General features: G+C 46.7%; 1 protein-coding gene across 1 annotated transcript in view; it reads left to right on the forward strand.

Annotated features, from left to right (window-relative positions):
• greb1l (GREB1 like retinoic acid receptor coactivator) overlaps positions 1–14,841 on the forward strand; it is a gene marked incomplete at its 5' end in the record, with an annotated part of 42,863 nt that overhangs the window by 12,883 nt on the left and 15,139 nt on the right. The window contains 12 exon segments of the mRNA XM_080546417.1: positions 185–370; positions 2,214–2,528; positions 3,330–3,458; positions 4,267–4,401; positions 5,097–5,294; positions 5,569–5,749; positions 6,791–6,980; positions 9,151–9,269; positions 10,214–10,556; positions 12,521–12,636; positions 13,127–13,377; positions 14,017–14,654. Of these exon segments, the coding sequence (XP_080402543.1) occupies positions 185–370; positions 2,214–2,528; positions 3,330–3,458; positions 4,267–4,401; positions 5,097–5,294; positions 5,569–5,749; positions 6,791–6,980; positions 9,151–9,269; positions 10,214–10,556; positions 12,521–12,636; positions 13,127–13,377; positions 14,017–14,654 (2,801 nt within the window).

Below are 14,841 nucleotides of genomic sequence, written 5' to 3' on the forward strand. Positions count from 1 at the left end.
GAGATAGCTGAGATAGCTGAGATAGCTGAGATAGCTGAGATAGCTGAGATAGCTGAGATCGCTCCCCTCTCTGGACATTCTACTCTTTAAAAAGGGAAATAAAGGAAAGCCATTGCATGGTCATATGATTGTTGCAGGTACACCAACCATGGGTTTATTAACATTGGGTTCCTTGGCTTTGCAGGGCACGGCACTTTACCCTACTTCTATGGGAACGTGGGGGACATAGTGGTGAGCCCCCTGCTGGCCAGCTGCTATAAGAGCAGCATGCTGACAGACAACACCCTGGAGAGCCTGGGCCTGGCCAGCAGCCAGCTGCTCAGTGTGGAGACCATGGTCCTGCTCACCTTACACTACCTGGCCCGCCTAGGTAAGGCCTGCACACACACACACACACACACACACACACACACATGCACACGCACGCTCACGCTCACAAACACACACACACACACACACAGGCACGCACGCACGCACGCACGCTCACAAACACACACACACACAGGCACGCACGCACGCTCACAAACACACACACGCACGCAGGCATGCACGCAGGCTCAGATACACACGCATGCACGCTCACAAACACACACACACACACACACGCACGCTCACACTCACAAACACACACACAGGCACGCACGCTCACAAACACACACACACACACACGCACGCTCACAAACACAAACACACACACAGGCACGCACGCTCACAAACACACACATACACGCTCAATAACTAATGCAAATAAAGTACAGTTTTGAAAAGTCATTTCAAATAGTTGCAGTTGCTCCCCTCAGAGGGACAACCCTGCACCTAACGGTTGAATTAGAAGAACGCTTTTCCCCTCATGCTGTTTATACAACAGAACAGCTAGGTAGTGAGTGGATGGTTGTGTGTACATGGTGGGGGAAGTAGACATTGATAGCACATGCTAATGATTGACAGGCAGAGCCCTGGCCTGGCGTGTCCCTCTCTAGGGGTTAAAGTTCCCTGGGCCTGATGTGAAGACCCCCTCCCCCATTTCAACCAATGTGATCCTTCAATGCTGCCTATCATCCTCCCTGTTGCATAACCGGGGCTCCGAAAAGGAGTATGACCTTGAATTCTTTTGTCAGCATTACCAAATATAGGAGAGTTCACCAGCAAAACAGACTAAAAGACATAGACATGTGAAACTGCTGCTAGTGACTATTTCCTTACCTGATTGTTACACAGTAATCTCACATCTGACAACTCTTCCTCTTTCTCTCTTCATTTCTCGACATGCTATCTCATAAGAAAAGATGAAACACTCACACAGACCTTACTCTGACTATTACTATGACCTGAGACCCATAACACTCTTAGGGACCAAAACAATTCCAACCAATACTATGACACCCAATTGGAATGTAAAACAGGTAGCGCAGTACACCTTATTTAAATGTTAAACACCGCAGCCGACAAGCAAAATGTCCACCTCGTACGACCAAGATGTCTGTGTTTGTTTATCTTCTAAATGGTAAATGGACTGACTTATAGCGCCTTATTCCAATGCGCTTTACAACGGCCTCTCATCATTCACACACCAATGGCGGCAAGCCACCATGCAAGGCGCCGGCCCGCTCACTGGGAGCAATTTGGGGTTCAGTGTCTTGCCCAAGGACACTTCGACATGTGGCCCCAGCCGGGGCTCGAACCGCCGATCTGCCAACCTCGCGATCATTAGACGCCGGCTCCTCTACCTCCTGAGACACAGCCGCCCATGACCTCGATACATTTTAAAGAGCCACTTTAATGTCAACTTATGTCAACTAATGTCACTTAATGTCAACTTATGTCAACTAATGTCACTTAATGTCAACTTATATCAACTAATGTCACTTAAATGTCAACTTATGTTAACTAATGTCACTTAATGTCAACTTATGTCAACCAATGTCACTTAATGTCAACTTATGTCAACCAATGTCACTTAATGTCAACTTATGTCAACTAATGTCACTTAATGTCAACTTATATCAACTAATGTCACTTAAATGTCAACTTATGTTAACTAATGTCACTTAATGTCAACTTATGTCAACCAATGTCACTTAATGTCAACTTATGTCAACCAATGTCACTTAATGTCAACTTATGTCAACCATTGTCACTTAATGTCAACCTCTAACCTCTGACCTCTAACCTCTGACCTCTAACCTCTAACCTCTCCTCTGCCCCCCCTGCAGGCTCGGAGCAGATCCCGCTCAGAGAGGAGTTTGAGCAGATCGTCCTCAAGGCCATGCTGTGTTGCCCCCCCGGGGGTCCGGCCATCTCCCCCGCCCAGCTGCCCTGGCTGGCCCGGCTAGAAGCCAGCGTCTCCGGGGGGAGCGTCCAGGTCCTGGTTACCCATAACTCCTTGGGGGAGGGCATCTCGGAGTCCCTCCGCTCGCTGTGCGAGGGCCTGGCCCACCACCCCCAGCAGCAGCAGCACCTGCCCACCTACGTGGTGATCGTGTGCACCTCCAAGATGAGCGGCGCTGAGTTCTGCGTGCTCGTGCTGGGTAAGAGGGCCGTCTTCCTGTCTAGTCCTGTCTGACAGAGGGCTGGCTTCCTGTCTAGTCCTGACTGACAGAGGGCTGACTTCCTGTCTAGTCCTGTCTGACAGAGGGATGACTTCCTGTCTAGTCCTGTCTGACAGAGGGCTGACTTCCTGTCTAGTCCTGTCTGACAGAGGGAGATAGATAGATAGATAGATAGATAGATAGATAGATAGATAGATAGATAGATAGATAGATAGATAGATAGATAGATAGATAGATAGATAGATAGATAGATAGATAGATAGATAGATAGATAGATAGATAGATAGATAGATAGATAGATAGATAGATAGATAGATAGATAGATAGATAGATAGATAGATAGATAGATAGATAGATAGATAGATAGATAGATAGATAGATAGATAGATAGATAGATAGATAGATAGATAGATAGATAGATAGATAGATAGTTTATTAGCCACACGACCAAAGCCGGTGGAATTTGTTCTCAGTACAGTGTGTTATTGTCTGCAGCACACAAATGATAAAAACAAACAAGTGTACAATAGACAACATCAGACAAAAAATAGACAACAACAGACAATCATGGTATGCATGTCGGTCATGTCAGTGAGGAGGGGGGCTGTTTTATGAAGAGCCCCCAGATCTCCGGATCCTGGAAAAAAGCGCAAGCTCCTCAACCAAAAACTTGCCTAACACTTGTGTGTGTGTTGTTTGCGTGTGTACCGTACCAGCCTGTCTAAGAGCTTGTGTGTGTGTGTGTGTGTGTGTGTGTGTGTGTGTGTGTGTGTACCACAGGGAGGTACCAGGCGCGGGCGCTGGCAGAGGGCATGCTCACCACCAACGAGTTCCTGAAGGAGATCAGCTACGAGCTCATCACTGGGAAGGTCACCATCCTGACGTCTCACTTTAAGACCACCTCGCTAGGTGAGTACGGCCAGGGGACAGGAACACTCTGGGGAAAAACACTCCCTCAAAGGTCACTTCAACTCTGTGTACTTGGTCTCGCTAATTGTGTGATTTAAAGACAATTGTCTCTCTAATTGTATGATTTAAAGACTAATTGTATGATTTAAAGACAAGTGTCTCTCTAATTGTATGATTTAAAGACAATTGTCTCTCTAATTGTATGATTTAAAGACAATTGTCTCTCTAATTGTATGATTTAAAGACAATTGTCTCTCTAATTGTATGATTTAAAGACTAATTGTATGATTTAAAGAACATTTTCTCTCTAATTGTATGATTTAAAGACTAATTGTATGATTTAAAAACAATTGTCTCTCTAATTGTATGATTTAAAGACAATTGTCTCTCTAATTGTGTGATTTACTGTAAAGACTAATTGTATGATTTAAAGACAATTGTCTCTCTAATTGTATGATTTAAAGACTAATTGTATGATTTAAAGACAATTGTCTCTCTAATTGTGTGATTTAAAGACAATTGTCAAATCATTGTGTAGGCTACTTTTTGTATTAGGCCAATTTCACGGTACTGTAAGTCGCTTGTCTTCACATACAGTAACTGTATATGTATTTGACATATAAATAGTTCACAGTAGTGTGTTTCCATGCGTCTCCATGACTACAGGCGAGTCATACCTTCCAGCTTTGTCTGGCTGAAACAGGACCCTGACAGACAGACAGACACACATCAATATGTGATGAGGGAGTGTTTGTGTCGGTCACTGTGACTGACCCCCCCTGGTGGCCTGTTTGTTGTTGTTACCTAGGGGACAACCTGGACAAGCAGCTGGGGCGTTACCAGCGGCGACGCAAAGGCCAGGTCGTCCAGCCCTTCCAGGGTGATGTCACCGACCACATCCACTCACAGGAAGCTGCCGGCATGGTTCCGCCCGCAGAGCCCGGTGAGTGGTTGTGGGCCTCTGTGTTCTGGCTGCTGAGTGTTCTGTCTGCTGAGTGTTCTGAGTTCTGTCTGCTAAGTGTTCTGAAAGGTCTGTGCTGTTCCTTAGAAACCACATTGCGGTAGTTAGGTTATGAAGCGGTCGTTATATATAATAATAACATAATAACTTTTCGGTTACTTGGAGATTCATCGTAACAAATCACCAAGTCACCAGCTTTGTGAAATGATGTCAAGAAATAACTAGGAAATACAATTTCTTACAAAGTTATGACATAGTTAATACTGGGTTAATTAAATACTTTGTTAAGTATAATAAAAACATTCTTTTTAAAGTTTTATTGTCATTCAATCAACTTCTCAGTAAATTGTTGGAATTTGGTAGTTTATGCTCTAGGCACAGGGGTCTGCCTTAGACGGCGACCCTGGAGCAATTAGGGGTTCAGTGCCTTGCTCAAGGACACCTCGACACGTGGCCAGCCGGGGTTCGAACCACCAAGCTGGAAAAAAGCTGACCTCGAGATCATTAGACCCCCCCGGCTCTACCGGCAGAGCCACAGCCGCCCCAGTGGTTCTAGGACCATAAAAGAGCATGTTACCCGTACACACTCCTGTGTTTGAGGTTCCTAACCCTAGCCTGTGTGACAGAGGTGCTCAGCGAGGTGTCCAGATGTTCCTAACCCTAGCCTAATGTGACAGAGTTGCTGAGCGAGGTGTTCCAGATCCACCCCCCCCAGCTGAGCGTGGCCCGCAGCCTGCTCTCCCAGGTCTGCTCCATCGCTGACTCCGGCAGCCAGAGTCTGGACCTGGGGCGGTTCTGCAAGGTGGACTTCCTGGTCCTAGTCCCGCCCTCCCACGTTCTGGTGCACCAGACAGCACAGCGCATCCGCCAGTCAGGTACGTGCACTGGTTTACCTAGTTACACTGGTTTACCTGGGATGTACTGTACTGGTTTACCTGCCATGTACTGTACTTGTAAATGGTAAATGGACTGACTTATATAGCTATGCCTTATTCCAAAGTGCTTTACAACGGCCTCTCATTCACCCATTCACACACACATCCACACACCATATGGGTTTCAATATGGAAACATTGGAAATGATCGGAAAGTTTCCCAAACGTAGGGGAATTTTGCCAACCTAAATGTAATGTGTCCCGTCTGACCCAGGGGTCCTGGTGGACCTGGGGGTGGAGGACGCGGCCTCGGCCCACCTGAGGGCAGACAGGTACGTGGTGCGCCTGGACGGAGACGTCCACGCCAGGATGGAGGCCTTCATGAGGAAGGTGAAGCAGAACCCCTACACCCTGTTTGTCCTCATCCACGACAACTCCCACGTCGACCTCACCAGGTAGGCCCCGCCCACACACACCTGTAACTAACCAACTCCCACGTCGACCTCACCAGGTAGGCCCCGCCCACACACACCTGTAACTAACCAACTCCCACGTAGACCTCACCAGGTAGGCCCCGCCCACACACACCTGTAACTAGACAACTCCCACGTCGACCTCACCAGGTAGGCCCCGCCCACACACACCTGTAACTAACCAACCACAACTCCCACGTCGACCTCACCAGGTAGGCCCCGCCCACACATGCCCTGTAACTAGCTAACCCTAACCAACCACAACCACATTTCCTCTAACTAACCAACCACAACCACATGCCCTCTAACTAACCAACCACAACCACAAACCAGACCAGACCAGACTAACTAACCAACCACAACCACATGTTACATGCTATGCAACCAATCCTTCTGAACAAACCTGGTAGCGAGCAGGTTTACAGGCTGGTTTAGGTAATACGTGCGTCAAAAATGTCTCACAGGCGGAAACTACATCCCGAACGACAGTTCCGTCAAGTGTCTTTTAGGAAATATTAGTTCCCACTTTTTACGAGATAGATAGATAGATAGTTTGACTGTGTGATAGATAGATAATGTGATATTTTGAAGGTGTGATCGATAGATAGATAGATAGATAGTTTGATTGTGTGATAGATAACTAGTTTTTTATTTACATTTAACCGAAGCCTTCATGCAAATCGATTTACAATATATATATATATATATATATATATGTCTAAGTGAATCATCTATCCATCAGTAATCATAAGAAAAAATTATCTATGCCAAATCCAGGGTCCAGTTAGAAGAACATCATTTACTACTCAGAAAGGCTTCAAACACCATTGTAATCGTGTCAGTTCTTGTAAATTAGCCTACACCATCATTTTATAGCCTACATACTTTTTTAGATTAGATTTTAGATTAGATTCAGACGTTTTTAGATTAAAGTTTTCAAAATGACAGCATTAGACTTCCAGCATTATTCCCCCTGCTAACATCTGTTCCTCTCTTCCTCTCCGTGGTCCTCCTCTCCTCCAGCGCCCTGTCTGGCTCCGTGTGTCACGGGGAGCTGCAGGGCCTGGCAGACAGGGTGGTCAACTGCCAGGAGGTCCTGCAGGCCGTCAACCTGCTGGTGCTGCAGGTCAGCTGCTTCCCCTTCACCCTGCAGACCCGCCAGTCACGCATCAGCGTCCACAACGAGGTGCACTGGCCCTCCGCTCCCAGCCAGGTGAGTCCTCCCTCCCTCCCTCCCCCCTTTATTTCTATTTCTATTCTTTATTTCATTTTCCGAGTGCAAAATAACAGCGTCCGCACACTCAAACACTGCGCAGAAAAAAACATCATTTATTGCGCAAGCTTTCGGTCATAGACCTTCTTCAGGCATAAAGCAGACAAGTGAATGCAGTGGTATAAAGGGTTCAAACAACATCACTTGTTGCACAACACCAATGCACAACACCTGTGTCAAAAATGTCACCTAGTGGCTAGGCATCAAGGGAATTGTAGTTTTAGATTTAGTGGACAAAAAAAAACATACACAAGTGTTTGTGAGACAGGAAACACCAAAATCTGATATTTACAATATATATACATAGCAGAACAAAAAACAATAGAGAATATTGAACATTTTCATACACAGGTGCAACGCAATGCACTTCACACGAATTGCGGGTACTCGCTTCAAAACGACCGTCCTTAGAATTCTGCGCTAGTGCTCGCCTCATTGTTGTTAAAAGTTGAGTTCGTTTAGTTGTTCTGTGTCCAGGAAACTGGCCTGCAGTGTCTAGCTAGTGGCCATTGCATCATTCTCCTGCCCTTCATCAACAACCATGTACAGTGGCCTATAAGTATTGGAAAGAAGAAGAATGTTGTTGTCTTTTAGCTCTATATATACTCCAACAGTTTTTTGGAATCAAACAATTACTATGAGTACAGATTCTCTGGTTTAATTCAATGTTTTCCTTTTTTTAGATTGCTTTCACCATTTAGAAATTACAGCCCTTTTTATACATAGTCCCCCCCTATTTCAGAGAACCGGTAGTGTTGGACAATTGGCTTAACAGGTGTTTCTGGTACATCAAGTGTGTTCTGTCACATCATTAGCGCAGGCATGAAAGAACTGTCAATGTCTTTTATGATTCTAGGCTTTGTGTTTGCCATTGGAGTTTGCTATTGGTGTCTGTCAACCTGAAGACCAAAGAAGTGTCAGTGAAGTCAAGGAAGCCATTATTAGGTTGAAAAATCGGAAAAGAAACTATCAAAACATAGCCAAAACCGTAGGGTTGCTAAAAACAACATTTTGGAATATCATTAAATAGATATAATTTTAAAAAATGTCAGCCTCGGAAATGGGCTGGTGGACCAAGGACAACTCCTACAGCATGACCGAAGCATGGTCACCATAACCCTAAACAACCCAGGAACAGGAACACTCTCCAGGAGGGAGGCAGCAATGTGTCAGGTGACCGTCCCCAAGATACTATACTTAACTATGGAGGATTCACTGCCAGGTGCAAACCATTGGTTATCCTCAAAAAGGATGGCCAGGCTACAGTTTGTAAAACAAAGTACCTACACAGCTTGCAGAAGTCTGGAAAAAAAGTCTTGTGGACAGATAAGATGAATAGTATGGCATACCATAGTGATTGCAAGTGGACGTTTTAGAGAAAAAAGGATCTGCTTTTTTTCTAGAAGATGTACGGCATCTGAGGAAGAGGGAACTTAAGAATTAAAAATGTATAAAAACAAACAACAACTGATGGCTGCAGTACAGGCCTGGCAGAGCATTCCTAGACTAGAGAAGATACCCAGCGGGGTGGGGTCAATGGGTCGCAGACTTCTTAATTTTTGCATGTAAAGGACTGACAACCAAATACTAAACATGAGTGCTTTTATTTTGATGTTATATGATTTTCTTTCAGTACATTTTGAGCCCTGAAATAAAGAGAGTATGTTTAAAAAAAGAGAATCTATACTTTGACCCCATAGTAACAAAGTGTTGAGTATAGAGCTAAAAGAAGACAAAATGCTTCTTCTTCCCAATACTTATGGAGGGCACAATATGCCCCCTAGTGGTATGAATACGGAACTACTTGTAGAACTACATAGGAACCCTTGATGTGACTGATACTGATACATATCAATCATGATAATAATAATAATAATAACAATAATAATAATAATAATAACAATAATAATAATAACAACAATCATAATAATCATCATCATCATCATCGTCATCATCATCATCATAAAACATTACATTCAGGATGCCTTTTTAATAGATACCTAATTCATTCATCAGTTCATTTATTATTTCAGAACAAACACTGATCTTACATTTTACGTATGTGTGTGTGTGTGTGTGTGTGTGTGTGTGTGTGTGTGTGTGTGTCCAGGGGGAGCAGGTGTACTTTGGCCTGAGGGACTACAGCAGCTCTCTGCAGTGGGGCGTGGCCAGCCCTATCCTGCGCTGTGACGACGCCTTTGAGAAGATGGTCAACACACTGCTGCAGAGGTCAGTCAGGGGCTAGAGGTCACCCAGGAAGGTCACAGGTCAAGTTGGATTATTCACCCGTCAGAGTTTACGACGGATAGTTCACCTGTTTCTAACTGAGAGGGATTTCTTCTTCTTGTCTTTTCTAAGACTGTACCTTGAGCTGTCATACCATATTGTTCCCTTCGTTGGCAACATTAAAATTGTCGAACTGAAATTGGTACTTAACGCTGGAAAAAACAACTATTTGATTTCCAAATCCCAGAAAAATGTATCTGATTTATGTACTTGAGTGATGCGAGTGTGTCCCTGCTATAAATACTGTACCTGAACATTTGGTTTGACAAAGAAACCATACGGAGGAGCTTGTTTAAAAGCTATGATTTAAGGTGGGCTTCTTTTATAGGAATAGATCTTGCCTTTCCCTGAACAGCAGAAAGCGTACCTAAAGTACCGAAAGTACCTACCCAAATGTAGCAGCCACTACTCTTAAACCTCTGGATGCCATCTAACATACTGCACTTTCGCTTTATCACAGGAGATAGTTTTAATACTCGCATACTTTATCAAAAGGTTGGCTGTTAACCTGCTGTACCTTGTTCTATTTCTGTTGAACCAACTTCTTCAACTTGAGACTCCTCTGGTCCTCCGGTGGATCCACTGTTAGTTGTGATGCCCTTCACTGCTGAAACCGTCTCCGAAACACCTGACAGTTTGTTGTTCTGGTGCTCGGGGGAAACCCACGGTGTTGCTCCTTCTTCGGTGAAGGATGTGATAGTTTCTCTCCATATAGAATATCGTGGTTTTCGACGATGTATGTGATTTCGGTATTATACTGTTGTATTTTCGGATGTGTTGTTTTGGAATTGTAGAGATGCACCTGTGTGTTTCAGTGTGTTCCCCCCACCCCCCTGTAGAAATAAAGCTTCACTAAAACCCCGCCTTGTTGTGTGTGCACCGTACAGACACCCCCACCTACACAGCATGGTGATCCGCAGCTACCTGCTGATCCAGCAGTACACAGAGGCCATGATGGCGTTGACCTCCTGCCCCTCGCTGCGGGACCACGTCACCCCCGAGACCCTGGCTATGGTGGAGGATCTGATCAGCGCCCCGGGCAGGGAGGGGGCGGGGGGCCGCGGTCACATGCTGCTGGTGCGCGTGCCCTCCCTGCAGCTGGCCATGCTGGCCCGGGAGAGGCTGGAGGACGTCAGGGACAAGCTGGGCCTCCAGTTCTGCTTCGCCGTGCTGCTGGGGAGTCCTGCCGCCGAGCTCAGCCTGCCCCCGCACTTCACCAGCCGCCTGAGGGTGAGTACACACACACACACACACACACACACACACACACACACACACACACATGCACACACTACATGATTCTGTTTTTAATTTCATTTTTTTTATTACACACACACACACACACACACACACACACACACTGCATGCACTTCAATTCATACAGTGGGGGAAATAAGTATTTGCCGATTTTGTAAGTTTGCCCACTGACAAAGAAATGAACGGTCTATCATTGTAATGGAAGGTTTATTTTAACAGTGAGAGACTGAATATCAACCAAAACATCCAGAAAAACACATTATATAAAGGTTATGAATTGATTTGCCTTTGATCGAGGGAAATAAGTATTAATCCACTACCAAAACATGACTTAGAACTTGGAGGAGAAACCCTTGTTGGCAGCACGGAGGTCAGACGTTTCTTGTAGTTGGTCACCAGGTTTGCGCACATCTCAAGTGGGATTTTGGTCTAGTCCTCTTTGCGGAATTTAAAGCAGAGTTTATGAGGTTCAAGAGTATGTTGCTTGTTAAATGGTATTCTCCCGATCTGTTTAAGTGGAGGCCGTCTCTTTTGAATAGGTCTCTCTGCCTCCAGAATATGTTCCAGTGGTCAATACATTTCAGCCCTTTAAGTTTGCACACTCCTGAAAGCCAAGTGTTTTGTGTTCAGGTCTATTGAGCCACGTTTGTCATTTATACCAACATGTAAAATGAGGCGCTTTTTATCTGGTATGTTCAAGCAGTGTCTTTTCCAAGTCTTTTGTTATTTCTGAGGCCGTTATATTAGGAAGACAGTGGATATGTCATTCTTTACCTCTTATGTTTCTGATCGCCAAGTCTCCAATCAACAACGTATCTTTTGAAGGTGGGGGGGTCTTTTTCAGCCTCTGCATATCACACAAAGAAGGAGAGAAAGGAGGGGTAGTGGGTGTCCTTGAGCTCATGTCTGCGGGCCGTGAAGGCAGGGGGGTCTGTTTTGGCTGCTGCGTAAGATAGATAGTGTGTCCTTGAGCTGTCTACAGGCTGGGAAGTTACACAACTCCTAGGCCTGAGCTCAGTATCTCGGGGCTTTGAAGCCATACCAGCTCGCTGCTTTTCAGGCCTACCTGCTATTGACGACTTGGGCTCACAGCGTTTTTGTAGTTCTCGGGCTGGGCTTCTGAAGTTGCAGAACTTTTCCCGGGGGTGGTTCATCTGTCCAATGAATTTCTGCAGCTTATGGGTGCCTCTATGTCGTAATCCCAAACTTGCAAGGGTGGAGATCCTTTAGCAGAGCGATCCTCGAGGGCACAGAGCCTCGCCAGGAGAGTATTTTCCAAATAAATCGACTCTCCAGCCAAGATCTACACAACTTTGACAGATGGTAGGCATGGTGATAAAAATAGCAGAGAAAGAATAAAATATTTTAAAAAACAGCACAAAGCTCGAGAATTAAAGAAAGAAAGCAGTGTGTTGTCTGTCATTTAAAATACTATTTTGACCCAGCAGGTCTGTAGCTCATTGGTCTTGGCAAACTAGATGAGTGGAAGACAGACCTCCTCAAAGACAGACAGACCTCCTCAAAGACAGACAGACCTCCTCAAAGACAGACAGACCTCCTCAAAGACAGACAGACCTCCTCAAAGACAGACAGACCTCCTCAAAGACAGACAGACCTCCTCAAAGACAGACAGACCTCCTCAAAGACAGACCTCTTCAAAGACAGACAGACCTCCTCAAAGACAGACAGACCTCCTCAGACAGACCTCCTCCCCAAAGACAGCAACTCCTGTCAGTCAACACTTGTGTTTAATGTATCATTATTTAAACAATAAATGTATTGTTATTCGAAGGGTCAACTCTGAAAGAAATAAGACACTGATTGGAACAATGTATGTGTGTGTGTGTGTGTGTGTGTGTGTGTGTGTGTGGGTGTGTGCGTGTGCGTGTGCGTGTGCATGTGCGTGTGGGTGTGCGTGTGCGTGTGTGTGGCTGCAGGCTTGGCGGGGCTGTGAGACTGAAGACTGGGTTCCACACACCTACGAACATCTGGAGGGTCTGCCGTGCATCGTCATCCTGACAGGAAAAGACCCGCTCGGAGAAACCTTCCCAAGGTGCTTCACACTCACACACACACCCACACCTAGCTCAAATCCTCTGAGGCGCTTTTGTAGATCTGAGACAATTGGATTGATCGATATGATCAATACCATACAGTAAGCTTCAACATGTTCTCTGTATGCTCTGTGGAAATGTCACCACGTGGCTGACTGAGATGATACTGACATCTAGTGGCCAGTTCGTGTAACAACTTCCAAGTCTTGCTCTTCTGGTACAGTAGCACTGATATGACTGAAACAGACTGATGGTGGCGCTGTAGGCCGTGGACAACAGACCATAGTAGTCTACTGTAGCCATGGACAACAGACCATAGTAGTCTACTGTAGGTAGAACAGACCATAGTAGTGTTACGAAGCATTCTCAGCTCCCAGATCAGTTTCCGAGTGTCTTTGTTCACAGTCTACCTCACAAATCGCCCTGCCTCACCCTTTACACCCCCTTGTCTTGTCTCCCCCTCACCCCCCCTCCCCCTCCCCCTCCCAGGTCTCTGAAGTACTGTGACCTGCGTCTGATCGACTCCAGCTACCTGACGCGTACGGCCCTGGAGCAGGAGGTGGGCCTGGCCTGCTCCTACGTGTCCCCGGGGGGGGTCAAGGAGCCTGGCGGGGGTGTGGCCGCCTCGGGCCCCCCCCAGAAGACCCCGTACCCCCTCGCTGGAGCCAACGACCCGGACGAGCTGCACATGGACCTGGAGAGACCGCAGAGCAACGGTAGCGCCGCTACCCGGGCCTCCGGTGGGTCCCTGGGCTCCCACACACCACAACAACAATGATAATGATAATGATTATAATAATAATAATAATAATGATAATGATAATAATAATAATAATGATAATAATAATAATAATAATGATGATGATGATAATGATGATGATGATAGTAATAGTAATAATAATAAAAACATATATAATACATTTTATTTAAAAGCGCCTTTCTCAAACTCAAGGACACTGTACAGGACCGAAAAAAGAGAAGCAGGACGATAAACAAGAAAAAAACCGCAACAAACAGAAACACAATAATATCTTTTTTACATAATAATCCATCGGCCACGGTGTACGACCAATGTACCATCTGTAGATTTGGTATGGCGCTCAGAGACTGTTTTAATACCATGCAAGCTTCCAGCACAGCAGATGGCAGTAGAGCCATGAGAATGATAAAGAATCACTGTTGTTTTAGGGGAGTGCGCCCTCTAGTTTCTTAACTCTATGACAACAATATTTTGGGGGAAGTTTTTTTGGGTTGAAATACTGTTATGGTGCTATATTTGTGATTTGGGTTTGTAAAGAATGATTGTTTCAAATGTCCACTATTTATTTTTTGTTGGGTTTGATAGACTGACTACTGACCCCCCCCCCTCCCTCTCTCAGGCTCTCTCAACGAGAACGGCGTCAGCTCCTCTGATGTGCTCCTGGACTCCTCCCAGAAGCCCGGTCTCACTCCCACCTCCTCCTCCTCCTCCTCCTCCTCCTGCTGCCCCCCCGACACCGCCGCGGCCGCCAGCACCGCCGAGGAGGGCACCTCCCCCCGCCGCGTCAAACAGGAGTGTGACTCGCTGGCCGGCCCCCTCCCTGCCCCCACCCCCTCCTCCTCCTCCTCCAACGCCCGCCCCTCCCACGCCCCTCCCTCCCTCTGCTCCAGCTCCTCCTCCTCCTCCTCCTCCTCCACCTCGTCCTCTTCCACCCAGAAGCCCAGCCAGTCCAGCCAGTGTGGGCCGGCGGGGGGGGGTGGGGGCTCCAGGGTCTCCCCTCGGACGGTCATCCTCTCGCGGGCGGCGTACGGGCTGCTGTCGGGGGAGGCGGGGGGCCAGCTGAGCTCCTCCTGCCTGCTGCCTCACGCCGACGTGGCCTGGAGCAGCCCCCTCCGGCCCCTGACCAACCCCGGCCTGCAGGGGGCAGAGCAGAGCCTCTTCTACCGCCGCTGGACGGGCGCCAGGCAGCACCACGCCGACCACGAGGCCCCGCCGGCACCACACCCCCGACGCCTGCTGCTCAGCGGACCCCCGCAGGTCAGAGACCCTCCCTGGACCCTCACCACTTGACCCTAACACCTAACCCCTAACCACTTGACCCTAACCCCTAGACCCTAACACCTAGACCCTAACCCCTAGACCCTAACCCCTAACCCCTAACCCTAACACCTAGACCCTAACCCATAACCCCTAACCCTAACACCAAGATGCAGTATAGAGCACT

This window comes from Nansenia antarctica (assembly GCF_963989245.1).
Source record: "Nansenia antarctica genome assembly, chromosome: 16".
Lineage (NCBI taxonomy): Eukaryota > Metazoa > Chordata > Actinopteri > Argentiniformes > Microstomatidae > Nansenia > Nansenia antarctica.